At 28.7% G+C, this 15,624-nt stretch overlaps 1 protein-coding gene across 1 annotated transcript in view; it reads left to right on the plus strand.

Annotated features, from left to right (window-relative positions):
* Positions 1–364: 364 nt before the first annotated feature.
* gogo (golden goal) overlaps positions 365–15,624 on the plus strand; it is a gene marked incomplete at its 5' end in the record, with an annotated part of 228,264 nt that continues 213,004 nt past the window's right edge. Inside the window, 1 exon segment of the mRNA XM_014435703.2 lies at positions 365–453. Within this exon segment, the coding sequence (XP_014291189.1) occupies positions 390–453 (64 nt within the window).

Genomic DNA, 15,624 nt, shown 5'->3' on the forward strand with positions numbered 1-15,624 from the left:
TAGTTATAATAAATAGAAAAATATATTAAAAAATACATTAAGTGTCAAGCTACGAAAATAATCATGGAAAATATATTATCTGTTATTTTTTTTTTTCGGCCGGCTTGTGGGAAAGTAATTGGAGTGAATTTAGAATTTTACACGCATCCCATTGAAAAATTTGTAAATTAAAAAATATTTCTGTTTTTACTTTGAATTTTTTTTTCTTTTGCATTTTGAAATATCCAACAGCCTGACAATTAATACCCACTATCAGGAAATCATAACATTAAAATGTTAGATAAATAAGTATTTGGCAATATTTTTTTCTTATTACGAATATCGATCATGTTATGAGGTGTTTCACTTTTTATTTCTGTTACAGGCAGTAAGAATGTGATGAAGATGCAATGGGCTTCAATCCCCTATCATCTACAGCTCTTGTATCGCTGTACATCCTTCTCCACATTTCAGGTAATTTTTTTTATGTTAAACATAAAACCTAGAAAAATAGAATTCATTTATGGCCAAACTTATCTATACATTGCGTCTACGAGAGTAATGCGAAGAATTTGTGAGATTTTTTTTCTATAAATGTTTAGATAGATATGGATTTAAAGGGAATGAAATTTCAACATTACCTTGCTTTAGGTTTGAACAGATGTTAACGATGTGGCTTACCAGGTAGACCACCAAACGTTATGAACAAAATGTTATAATGAAAGCTCTCACCGTTCGCGAAGCTTTTGAGTCAAGAAAAATAAATTAAACATAGTAAGCTGAGAGGATTAATTCAGTAAAATTATAATAAAATAAAGCATCGTAATCATATTCTAACAAAAAAGATTTTTGTATACAAATTATAACCTTTCTTCTACAGCCTCTTATTCTCTAATCAGTTTCATTAAACCCATCTGATTATGATTCTTCGATTTATTTGCAGTAGTGAATGAAATGATTATTTCTTAATAAGTTATTCTTGGGTATGCGTTTATATCCGAATATAATGAAATAAACTAGGTTTCGTTAATCCTAAATGCAAGGATCCTGTTTAATATTTTGCAACATTTTAAAAATAGGTATATTGGAATATTGCTGACGGGTGTTCTGAGGAATGGAATAACAGAATCGTAGGAATTGTTTGAGCACAGTTATGGATTTGCGTGTGATTGATATATTATACAATTAATGAAAACAGAAATAACAAATAAATAGAAGATATAAGAGAAATATAAAAATACAATAAACACTGAAAGACGGAAAATAAGAGAAATGAGAATAAATTAAAGGACAGGAAGAAAGAAAAATATTAAATAAAACAGAACATCCACCTTTCTGAATGACGGAAAACTAATGAATGAGCATGAACAGAGTGGGGGAATTAAACGGTTAACAAATGACTTTACATTTTTTTTTAAAATAATTTATTTATTGTTATTTACAACTGTATATAACAAGTAAATTTGCTGTAGGTGACATAGTGGCATGATACAAACAAGTGGAGAATCTACCCACAGATAGAATTCCAATAACATTTCTAGAGAAGAAGATCTCGAGGCCATCTTCTTTTCAGACGCCTAGGAGGATTATTAGGTAATGAAGGAGAAGCGAGGTTAGAAACAAGTGGATTTGGGTGGTTGGGAAGTTTATCATGGAAGGAATGGTATCTGGCAAAATCGGCAACATATGGAACATTGAGGTCCTGAAGGATGACTTGATTACGTTACATTCAAAACAAATAATTCAAGTACTATTTGAATTTTATTTTTATTTTTAACCACACCCGGATCATCTGCCGTTTATTTGTTGAAAAATAGATCTCTCTCCCATAAAAATCAAATACAAATAAAAACAACAGGGAAACTAAATAAGTATATATATTTAGTTTCTCAGTTGTTTGTAATTTTTTTTTTTTTTTGGATGTTATATATTTATATATTGTATGTTGGATGTTATATATTTATATGTTGTATATTTATATTTTTTTTTAAGATGTTACAAAATATTATTCACGATCCTTACATTTAGGCCATGACTAGCTGTGATAATTCGTGTTCCAAAAATATCCAGTACACGATCTGTAAACAATTAAGAAATCAAAGACTAGATACATCTCGTCGTAACCATCTTTTTATAGGAATAAAATTTACATATATATATTTTTTTTCTATGTTGTTGCATTTATTTTTTTAAATTAGTATTCTCTCCGATATTTGAGGTATCATAGCAATTTCAGAAAAATCTGGCTGATGGCCATAAATTTATAACCAGCCACCATTTAAGCACAGAATACTAATGTCGTAGTAAATATAAATATTGACAATTTTCAAAAATAACAATTATGTGATATTAAAAAAATATTTGTGTTAACTATAGCAGTAAAAAAAAAATATTCGAGTCAAATTATAATGTTTTAGAAAATTAAAAGCCACTCTTCGATTTCGAAATTACTTTAGGAAATTTATCATCCCCTATGAAATGTTTTAAACAGAAATGAATGACGTTTAAATTGGTTTTCTTTGAGAGTTTAATACACAGGAGTAAATGAGTTTATGTCTAACAGGGGTCCTTTCAAGACTGTAAATTACGAAATTTCAGCCCTCCATTCAACCATTAATACAACCTAGCCAACAGAAAATTTTCTCTGCGACAGATTTCATCTTACAAGGCCCTACATTTATTGAAGGTGAATTCATTTACAGTAGCATACATTTTCATATTTGAATAATAAAAACGTGGTCTTAAAACTTTTTGTGATCAAATATATAATGAATAAATTATATTGTAGGATAACTATCATTTTATGCCAAAACTGAATAATATTAGTCTTAACCCTTTGTATGAATTCCTGTCAACACCCAGAGAATTAGAAATTTAATTTCTATTTTTATACAGATGACTTACTTCACAGTGGTGCTAAGTAAATTTCCACTAATTTCACATACAATATATTAAAAGGTTCTTTCTTTTAGGAAAATTACAACGTTTCATTTACATTTCTCACTAAAAAAATTTATCATTTATACTTGAATCTGTTCAGTCAAAAATTAATTGAAAAGTTGTAATTTTCCTGAAAGATGGAGCGAGAGATTTTTCTTCTGGGTAAGATGTTTAACTTTTGTCTCTTTTTTTTTTTTTTTTTTTTTTTTTAAATTGTAAAATATTTAAATAATTTGCTCAGGTGATTGTTTGTTCGTCTAATATTGAATATTATTAATTTATATAAATGATATAATCTATATATAAGTATAATTTATTTTTCTATTTCTATTACATCTGTATGTAAATGTAAGCACTTTATTGTACTGATTAAATCTTTTTGCATGGGGTGCCCCATTAACAAACAAATACATAATTACTAATTTATATAGAACTAGTAACTTAAAATTAAATATCTAGATACAACAAGGTTAAATAGGTAGCAGCACTCATTAGATCTTTATTTATTTATTTTTTTAATTGGTTTGCTGTATTAATAAGCATAAATGAAACAAAAATTCGATTTGATAGATCTAAGGGTATTCAAACCCATTTAAATGTATAGTAGTTGTAATATGAATATATTTTATATATTCATATTACATACTGAATAATTCTTAAGATTGAATTATTTTGTTTTTGATACTTTGACTAACCATTTTTATTTCAGTTCTTTACACACTAATTACATCTCAGTTTCTATTAAAAAACTATTGATAAAATAGTTACTTTATATTGATAAGATATTGATTTAAAATAAAATTTCTTAAGCTAATTACAATCATCTGAACATTAATTTCACGTAGTTCTAATTTAACCACAATCTAATTACGGAGCTTCTTATTTTATTTTATCATAATATATTATTATACCTAATCATACTAATAATATTTGTTTAGGCAATATTGTAATAATTGTTAGGCAATATTATAAATATGTATCTCGTATTTTTTTTTCTTGTTCTTATGACCAATTATTGTTCTTTCTTTTTTTTTATCTTGATTATATATATCGAAAGTTTTATCCTTCTTGATTTTCTGGCTACTTATATATTTTTTTTATATATCGAAACGAGAGATTATAATAACACTACATTATCATAGATATTATATTATACTATTATATAACATATTAAAATTTAGGAGTTTCTGTTATAAGTACAAAAGATAACATTTCATTAGTATATGTAAAATATCGTTTATATTTGTTATTAGAAAAAATGTTTCGAAAGTTTAAAAAAAATTATATTAAGAAAAAATAAAAATATTGGTTTATTAACAATATTTATTTAAAGTTCAAAAGTCATATAGTGTGGGTGGAGGGGGAAAGGGAGGAGAATGTCACGACCACAATAGGAAAAATACACAAGAGAATAATATTTTAAATGTCTTAGCAATTTTATGTCTAAATCGCTACGAAGATTGGCAGTGCTGACTAAAACAGACCGTACCGTCGTATTTCTCTTCGCGTGTTAAACTGTCTTCTGCTACTGCACGATACAGTGAGCCATGAAGCCATTGATATACTTACAGGATTATCCGCAATGCAGCTCCTCAATCATCCCAATACAGCAGAGATCCTCTTAACCGTCTCTCCGGTTTAACCGGCTGTAGAATCGAAAGTAAATTAAGTGGTGAGAATAAATTAGGTTTAGTTAAACAAATCAAAACTACTTCTTAATCATAAAGATCTTTTGTACACTTAAAACATAAATCAATTTTTTTTAAATTTTTAAAATTTGTCTAATAAATTTGATTTCATGAAATATTAATATACAATAGATATCTCAGCTTAATGTCAAACACCACTACATACATAAATAAACTATTTTTTTTTTACAACAAAGTACCTCATTATAAATTAATATTATCTGAAATTAAAATATATATTACAATTTCTGGTCAGTTTTTATTTTATATTTTTATTTAACTAGAAGTTGAATTGAAACTGTGTGACATTAAATCGTACTTTATTATTACTTTAAAAAAGTGTTTAGTAGCTTAATTAAAAACACCACACCAGGTTCACTTGACAATATTTCAGGAGTTAAAAAAAATCTCATTTTTAATTCTGGAATCTTGAGGTTGTACATACATATTTAACTTCTTTTGTTCGTGAGAAGAGTAAAAGGTGTTTAAAAGGAATATACTTTGGAATCTTAGTTTCCACATTCGGAATGAAGAGGTTCCGTAATAAATGAGTTGAAATGCATAACATTTGTATTTTGTTGGAATGGACCTTTATAAAATTGTCCTTTATAAAATAAAAGGGATTTTCGGTATAGCAGAGCGCCCATCAAGATATGTTTAACTGAAATTAAAAATTAATAAATAAATATGGACTGGAAGCAATCAGGAAAGTTTTAAATATTCAACAACTGCTACACTATCCTACGACAACTACAATTCAAACTAATTATTTAATAAAAGCTAATGTTATATTATTAAAAAATATGAACTGTTACCGATATAAACAATCGAATATCGCTCCTTACTATATCGAATGAGCGAAAATCGGAAGAAGTTATCTCATGAATATTAATTTCTTAATAAAGGAGCCCAGTCCATTTCCAGTCCAACTTTTGCCCTCGAAGTCACTTTATTTGATGATTTTTTATTTATATTGAGTTCTTTGAGCAGTATTTAAAACAACGATTAAATTTAATTAAGCACTTCATGCAATTTAAATATTAAATCTCAAAGATTAATGTAGAATCGTGTGTTATCCACAACCATTCTTCGCATATATTTATGAAAATGACCTTTGCATGTCACAAGAACACTATTGATTTTCCTTTCTTTTTCAGAAGATTTTTAAAAAATAATAAAGACCAGGAATAATTTAGAAATAAATTGTTTACATACATTATTAAACCAGTGAGTTTTTCATAAGTTTATTTTTCCAGAACATTATTCCTACCAACATTGTCCACATAAAAATATATTTTTTTTAGAATGGTTTTATAAAACCGGCCTGAAAAAATCGAGTCTAAAAACTTCTATCTATAATAAATGTCAGATACAATGTTTTACGATCTAGTGTCACACAGGAATATATGCGTTGTTAAGGTGATAAGTTGATACATTTATCAGATACGTGGAAGATTGAAAAAGGTTGACATATTGAACTTATTTTACCATTTCTTAGAAAAAAAAGGAGTTTAATAAAACTATACTTGCTTATACTTTGTTTGCTATACTTGTTATAAAATTTTTGTATGAGTAGAATGGTTAAAGTAAATTTTCAAAAACTTCTTTTAAGTTTAATGCTCGTTCAAAGTGCATTATATTACAATAATCTTAGAATATTAAATATATTTCGCTGATATTCTTTCATTATAGTACATTAAATTTAAAAAAATGGTATTTGTTTATGGAATTGAGCTATGAGGCTTTACCAAGCCATCAAATTCCTCCCGCATCCAATCCTTACAATCCAAAATCCTTGCTTTTCATTCCAAACTCCTTCCCCATTCTAACCCATTAATTCTTAATCTTTCATCCTTAACAATCCCTGATAACCCTCCAAGGCGTCTGAAAAGAAGATGGCAACGGGACCTTCTAATTTAAATTAATGCTTGAAGTACCACTAATGGGTGGTTCCTTCCCAAGATTTTCAAGTGTATATGAAACATACAACATATTTACTTATTGTATTTATTATTGGTACAGTTGTAAATCAAATTAAATACATAAATAATAAAAATAGGTATTTGTTAATTATAGTATCGCCTCTCTAGAATAATAATTTTTAATATTAGGAAAATTAATAAGATAATATATTAATTATTTAGTTATTGATAACTATTGATATTTTAAAAAGTAACCCCATAATGTAGGCAGTGCGGTGGTAAGGCACGTTGCTGCTAACTACAAGGACTCGGATTCGAATCTGGCTGGGAAGAAAATTGTTTTAAATGTAACCGTGAGTCAACCCTGTGAGTTCCACCCAGCCTCATAAATTGGGTATCCTTAGTTGAGTAAAAATCTGGAGGCGAGCGTGATTCTGACCGAATCACCTTCTTGCACAACCGTTGATCTAGTAACTTCATGAGTTGTAGTGGTTCAAATTTAATTTAATTTGCAACCTCATTATGTACACATTAAAAAGCATTTCCTCATCACCAGGCATCGGTAATGATGAGTAAACGGCATTTACGTCCCTTGAGGATGAACAACTTTTACAAAGAATGAAGGTATGTTCATAATGATGAACAACAAGTAATTCTTTATTATGATGAAAAAATATATGGGAGATGCAACATATGAAGAAGTAAAAACAACGAAACATGGTTTGCTGATTCCAAATTAAGTTTACAAATTTCAGTACACATTATTTATTCATGTTGTGACCGATTAACAAGTATAAAATATCGTTTTAAACATTTAGCAATGTTTAACCCACAACAGTTGATTGTTATAATTACCTTCGTGGAGCTTATGTATGAAAAATTGAAAAAAATCAAATTTCTATTAGATGAGACGGTAAATTTGTGAAAATAGACGTCAGGTTTTATACGAAAAGGAAGTTTATCATAGGCATGTCTTTCCTCAACAATGGGTTTTCGGAGGGATTTGCCGAGAAATCAATAAATGTTTTCTGGAATTAGTTTAGGAGAATTTGGAATCCAGACATAATCGAAAGAAGAACACATCTGAGTAGTGTGTTGTTTCAGATTCCTGGAAAGGATGCATGCACTCATACAGAATGGTCTATAAACATCAGTCTATAAGCAATTTGTTTATCCGAATATATTAGAGAATAAACCAATAATTGGAAGAATATAGGGATCGGCTAAATAAACAAAGAATACGGAGAAGAGAAATTTCCTGACATCCTATTTAGCAGAATTCATACGACAATCACAACTTTAAGAAAAATATACGTTTTTTCAAAATTTAGTAGAAATAAAAGATTTTTTTATTATGAGAGGTAGTTGACCGACTTACTCTCAGATAGTAATAATGAAAAATGTGGTGTTATATCTATTTATCCTTTACAATTGTAATAACTGAGTATTAAATTAAGTGTTTAAACAATTCAGGTTAAATGTTTTTCAAAAAATGTAGCTAAAACGTTTTATGTTATTGATATTGAAGATAATTATTATTAATGATGAGAGATAGTTAACCGTGGATGAATTATACGAGGAGATGGTTGGGGGTGCGGTCAAAATGAAACACAAATAAGTTATTTAATTGTGCCAACGTTTCGGCTAGAGTTCCTAGCCATCATCAGGGCCAAGAACAGAACAAGATAACAACCAATAAATACAAAAAATAAAATATAAACAGAATGACATAAAGTGAATAATTTTACAGAAATGAATTAATAAAATGAAGTGATGAGAGAAGTGGAAAATAAAATGTACACATAGGTAATTGAATAAGTAGGTAAAATAACATAATTAAGGAAATAAAGTAAACATGAAGTTATATAATGCAAACAAGTATGAATATATTAGTTATTAATCATTTAAAAATTAAAATATAGAAAGAAAAAGAAAATTGAGAGAATCAAAATATATGTAACCATAATAATTGATAAAGAGGCAAAATATAATAAAGTTTAATAAAAGAAATGAATAGAAAAAAAAATTTGAAAACAATAATAATAATATATGGTGAACATAACAAATAACGTGGGTAAGGAAAATTGAGAAAAGAAGGGGTTGTAAAATAAGGATAGGGGAAAAAAAGAGAATAAAACGAACCTGTTAGCTAATAGGTTCCTTTTATTCTCTTTTTTTTCAAAATATTTGTTTTTCTTTTATTCATTCATTCATCCACTTCTCTCATAACTTCATTTTATTAATTCCATTCTTTAAAATTATTCCCTTTATGTCATTCTCTTTATATTTTCTATATTCATTGGTTGTTATCTCGTTGATTTAGCCCTGATGAAGGCTAGAAACTCTAGCCGAAAGGTTGCCACGATTAAATAAGTTACATCAATTTATTTGTGTTTTATTTTGACCGCACTCCCAACCATCTTTTCCTCGTATAAAAATTTTTTGGTTAGAAATAAAGAAAGGTTATTTTTGTTTTGCATAAGCACGAGTGTTTTATCATTTTATTTTAAATTCCATTTCTGAATATATTGTATGGATGAATATTTGAATATTATTAATTGATCTTGATGCCCTAATTTTGTTGCAGAGTGTAATTATTTTCATCAGAAAAATAAAGAAATATTTGATTTAAAAAAAAATGTTCACGTGGTTCAATTTTTAGGTCAATAAAAAAAAATTATGTAGTTAATTTTATTGGGCACATTTAGTTAATATATTTGAGCTTAATTCATGGAGCTTACAGTCCAAATTAAACATTATACAGATATGTTTTAATTTAGCCCTCCCACACACAAGAAATCAGAAGAGCTCACGAACTCGGCCCAGTAGGATAAAGTAGTTTCTCCCTAAATGGCTAGAAACTTGTCTGGGAAGTGGAACACACACAAACTTGAGAGTAAACGAGTTAAGTGGAAAGTATTTTGGCGAACAAACCACTTAAGGCATTTCTCGAAACAGCAAAAACTATAGAATTGATTAGGTAGTATTAACTCTTGGTATTATTAGTAGTGGAAAAAAAAATAATAAAAATTCAAATTCCTCTATTTCCAAATTTCGTAATCCTAGATTTCTCAAAAAATGTCTGTCACGTGCCATGAAGCCCAAAAATTTGCTTAACCCGGCAGCAAACACACTATCTAGAGCTACACGAGCACACGCCATTGTGGCTTTATATATATTTATCCTTTACAATTGTAATAACAGAGTATTAAACTAAGTGTTTAAACAATTCAGGTTAAATGGTTTTCAAAAAATGTAGCTAAAACGTATTATATTATTGTTATTGAAGATAATTATTATTAATGATGAGAACTAGTTGAGTGTGGAAGAATTATATGAGAAGATAGTTGGGGGGATGGGGAAAAAATATAACACAAATAAGTTGAACTAACTTATTTAATTGTGCCAACGTTTCGGCCTGAATTTCTAGCCTTCATCAGTGCTAAAAACAAAGAACAAGATATCAACCATTGAACAAAAAAAATTAAATATAAACAGAATGAAATAAGTACAGAATAATTCTGTACTATTGTTTACTTTATTTTTAGAAACTTGAATTTCATGTTCATCAGACTCATCATTGACGTTTATTTCAATATTATCAACATTGTCTGAGTCAGAATCATCCGAAAATTCAATATCATCAGTATCATTATAGTTACTACAAATAATATTACACACAGTCTCCAAATCTTCCGGATTACTTACATTGAGAACAGATTTGTTGGTCATTTCGGGAGTCAAAAATACTAACAGTATATGTGAGATACGATCCTGCTGACTGCTTATCTAAAACTGCTCTAGGAGAGGATCTAGGAAAGGAAATGTGATGTAAGTTGGAGTATAGGTTATCAGATTACTTATTGAAAGGTACCAAGAAGGAGAAGCTACAGCATTAGTTTATCCGCGCGTTAGTGGTTCCGAGAAAGTATGCCTGAGAGATATAGCGCGTGTACCGCCGGGTTAAATAAGATTAAATGAGGTTTTTCATTATATCAAGTCTTATTAATATATACAAACAAATTTTTTCTTGTTAGGTTTGGTTCAATTGTTCCAAATTTTATGAATGTCACGAAAAAGCATTTGTAAATCCTATTTATAATATTATCCGTGCTCTGTTGTTTCAACCGCTTTGGATAATACATTTCAGTTATATTCATGATGAATGTGAACAGGATTGTTTATAAACAAATCTTTATCCCTATGCAGTTAAAAAAATTACATAGCTTTTAAAAAATTAATTATACAAGAACACCAAGAAGTTCCTAAGGAAAGCTCTCTTTAATACTAGGTTTGACCAAATGAGAAATACATGAAGATACGAGGAAGACCATATGAGGAATATTCCTTGAAGATAATTGATATTATAAGTTTGACCATGTAAAAATTATGCAAATCACAAAACACCCTATAAAATATAAGGATGAAAAACAGGGAAAAGAACCACGCAGACGCCCAGGAAATAAACGGGGGGACCTCATATCTGATATGGCAAGGGAGAGAGAACTCACTCTGGGTTTGGAGTTCATGGATAGAGAGTTGTTTATGGGTAACGACTGTTATCCACTCTATATCTGCTATGACGGGGGTTGTTATAAAAAATCGAATCATATGTCACACCAACTATCATATTAGGACAAAGGATGATAGAAGAAAATCAGTTATTCCACAATTTTTGATTACTTTACTGAAATCCAAGTATAATTAATAGTCAAAATAGATGAGTCTGCCTGGTAGTTAGTGAGAATAAAAATGGCGGCTGTTCCAAAAAAAATCTTTTAATTTTACTTATTATTTAGTACAGTTTTTTTTCAATGTTGCATTTAAAAACTAGAATACATCGGGAATTATTGAATGTAAACTGATCTGTTAGAGCTCATATTTTAGTAAATTTGCTGTACTTTAAATAGTGTTTTATTAGGTTTTCTAGTGTTGTAAGTAATTTTAACGGTTTGGAGCTCCGAATGATTTTTTTTTTTTTTTTTTTTTTTAATGTTTTTTATTATTTTATTTTAACAGCTTTTGTTTTTTATTTACTCTAATCATACTTGGCAGGCTCATCAATTTTCATAAGTAATTATTCATACTTTTCGTTATAGTAATAAAACCATTGGGATGAAATAACTGATTTTTTTTCTTCCCTTGGGCTCTTGTACTATATCTTTCACACCTGTAAAGCAACTGACATGCAATCACTGCTCAACAGGGAGAAGAAGTAACTGTCTACAAACCTAAAAATAAGAAGGAGTATATACATACTTCGGTAACTTTTTTTTATTACAATCCTATAGCACTTTCTATTACATACCCAGGCTGAATTTCCATATATTGATAATATTTAGGGAAACTAGACAAGTAATACTTATCAATTAAAATCTAGGGTTTAAAATACTTGATGTATGTAACTTTAACCACGCGCGGCACAATTCCACTCCTAACATTGGGCAATGTATGTATTTATTTATATTTAAGTTTTAACAAAATCAAGTTACATTTCCTTGAATGGAAAAAAAAATACGAATAATTTGTCTGGGTGATTAATTTTCGTTGTTTGGTCTCTAGAGCAATTTAACTTATTAGAACTTTTCAGTTTACTCAGAAATGAATTACTCGTCTTAAGCTCACAACAATGCTATGATGTTTGCTACAATGCCGTGTCTATGTTTTAGGCATTTATTTTGCTGTTTATTACTGATTAGAGTAGTTTTCTCCTTGAAATCGTCCAGGCACTCTGTTCTATGCCCCACCTATTGTTATATCGAAGATGACTTGTATCACATATAGAGTAAACGTGATTTAATTAGATAGCATGGAAATATACATTATACATAACCAGTAACAAAATAAAAGTTTTATATTGTCCGTTTATTTCGTCAATTAAACATTATCGAATCTTCCATTCACATGAAGTAAGTTTGAAAATTTGTTTGGATTTATAATGCAACATTAGTGACTTTCGTTTGGTATAATATTTATTGTTGAATAAGATAGGGGTACAGAGTGGCAGTATGAGCTGGGGATAACAATATCCAAACAACAATACAGGATCGACAGGCGAGCATTATAATATATTCGGAGGGAGATGATCCAGGCCCAGACAGGACTGACACATGCTGTGCTGATATCAGTGCCCTGTGGTGTTGGCAGGCCAATCCCTTCAGCTGGAACGTGGTGTGAGCCTTTTGTTACCCGAGGATCTGCAAACTCAAATCAGGGCTTCGATCCCGCCTGTTTGCTTAGGCCTCTGCCAACTGTTGCCATCTGATACCTCTATTCTTAGCCAAGTCGGATCGGCACTTGCCAGGTTCAGATTGCGCTGGAATAAAGTTTACTGCCATTCCTCAAAGTTGAAAAACTAGGAATAATAACAAACTTAGGTTATAATTCAAAATTTCATGAAGCATCTACCATAAAAAAATTGTTTATGGTGCTCGAGAAAGTATTTTCATCAATTACTAATACACAGGGTCCTAAATGAAAATAAGATTAAGGACCTCAAAACAAGAAAAAAAATCACTGTGTTCATGTCCGTTAAATCTTTGTTCAAGAGAAATTCACATTTAAAGATTTTTATTGATATTAATTATTTACGTTATAAGAAACAAATAAATTACATTTAATATAAATGTTAATGTTTACATTTAATTAATAAAGTAGTTGGATATTAATTTATTTATTATAACCTAAATAGTTAAGAAAAATGAACACCTTTAGACGTGAATATCTTTTTTTAACCAAAGCATTAACCGATATAACCTTGGCATTTTTTTTCTTGATTTGAGATTACCACTTCTTTTTTCATAAAAACAAATGATTTATTATTACCAAAGATTCAGCAATATTTATTTTCGATAGAAAGCATGTCTTATAACCTGGCATCAACATAAGACAGTAAGTAATGGTGATAAATCATTAAATTGATACCAAAAATAAATAAAAATAACAATAAAAAAATTATATTTTAATAAATACAAATGTATGTATATATAAAAAAAAGAAAGATTAATAAAATGAACATATTCAAACTAAGTACATGAAGAAATAAGGATAAAATAATTTTTTAACTAATATAACAATAAAATAAAAGTAATAATCAGATTTACACTATTATGTACAATATTTACACTCTCGACCTAAGGATCCCCGATCCCACTGTATCCCACAAGCATGAGGGGTAGTTCGAGATTTAAGCACAGCCCTCTCACCAAGTCACTGGAAATGAGCCAGTGGAGGCTGAGCAAGTTCACTAAATCCACAGACAACTATAATACTATAATTCAACATGAGAATTTTGAACAAGGTGTTTTATAAAGCTCATTGATTGCCAATCCAAAAAAAAAATTAATTGTTCATATAAACCTTCTGATTTATAAAACTTCCTCATACAATTTTTTTTTTTTTCATGAAATGACTTTGTGATATGGTATTTTGTTAATGATAGCATATTAATACATAATTAATTAACAATATGATTGACATAATGAAAATCTTTTTATGAGAACCACCGAGGATGAGTAATAAGCGGAAACGACATTAGATCGAAAATACGGTACTAGCTAGCGTGATCTGGTGATGCAGTCGATTCCTCTGCACTTTATGTTTCCCTTTATTGTACAAATAAATCATTTTTTTAGATTGAGTCATGCATTTAAGATACAACGAATAGTAGCGTTCAATGTTAAGTAGTTGTAGGAAACGAAAACAAAACATTTTATACTTTGTATTATACTTATAATTTTGTCGGGGGGTGTGGTCAGCAAAGAACAACATAAATAAAAAAAAACATATTTATTTATTTTATGCCGACGTTTCGACCTGAGTTTCAGGTCTACATCAGGGGTGGCGTAGAAGGAAGGTTTGTAACATTTTATAGTTACTTGCATAAAAGTATTTTATACATAACGCATATTTTAGTATTTTATTTACAACATAAGCTTTTCAGGTTTAAAAAAGAAAAATTGTAACTATGATCAATATGATACTTTTTTATTAGAACAAAAAAACCTTAGATGTGTACATTGGCCAGAAGCTTAATAATATTGTCTGCTAAGAGGGGTACCATAATAGAGAGTAGTTCGTAAAGAGAATTTACACTTTACCTTCCTGTTTTCACTAAAAAGACACAGATTCTGGTTCGATCAGAAAAAAAAGATAGCCCGAACAAAGGTTTAAAAACGTAGTTCAACGTATATGTACTAATATGATTTTTACTTCCTAAATTTTTTCGATTCTTCTCAACAAAAATAAACATTTCTGTATAATTTGGTAATGATAAATCAGTTTTTGTTTAGTTTTATATAATAAGGAATGCGGGAGTAATTTTAAAACTCTTGTTAAAAATAATCCCTTTTCCAATTCCTTCCTAATGAGCACGTCTTTAAAATGATTCTGTGAGTTTTATATATTTTTTTATTTATTCTCATCTCAAAATCCTAAAATTTGAAATTATAACCACAGAATTAAAAAAATAATGTAACGCCATATTATAATAGTTGAAGACAGTAAATAGTAATTATAGATATAATAAGCATAATTATTTAATTAGTCAATATCAATTAAAAATCAATTGATATTAAAACCAACTTACAGGAAAACGTGAAGAGAAAATGGAATTTGAGATTTCTTCCAACTTCTATTGAAACTTTCGTTGAATAAAAAGTACCACAACTTGAATTGTAATAGAAATCTTAAAAGTTTAAATTGAGAAAAAAAAATAAGAATAGGGGTCGGAATAATAAAAAAAGGAGCCGGAACAAAAATGACGGAATATTATCACAAGAATAAATTTATGATAATTTGGTTTTTCTTTACTCGTACTTCTTGTTCACTTTATAGCACTAAAAGTTATCTCTGAGTGTCTATAAGTTCGAAAAGTATTAGGCATCTATTTATAAGAAAAAATCACCTTGAAATTCAAAACTTTAATAACAAATGTAAAATCGAATTATTAATATAATTTTTGATAACTTTTTTTATTTATTATTCAAGCTGCCCAACTTAAGAATAAATCGATGAAATCGAAAAAAAAAGAATGGATTGCTCACAGATTGAATCTTTGGAAATATGTTCAGTTGATGGAATTGAAATAATTTAAT

This window comes from Halyomorpha halys, unplaced genomic scaffold, assembly GCF_000696795.3.
Source record: "Halyomorpha halys isolate HHAL.00 unplaced genomic scaffold, Hhal_1.1 Scaffold1653.1, whole genome shotgun sequence".
NCBI classification, from domain to species: Eukaryota; Metazoa; Arthropoda; class Insecta; order Hemiptera; family Pentatomidae; genus Halyomorpha; species Halyomorpha halys.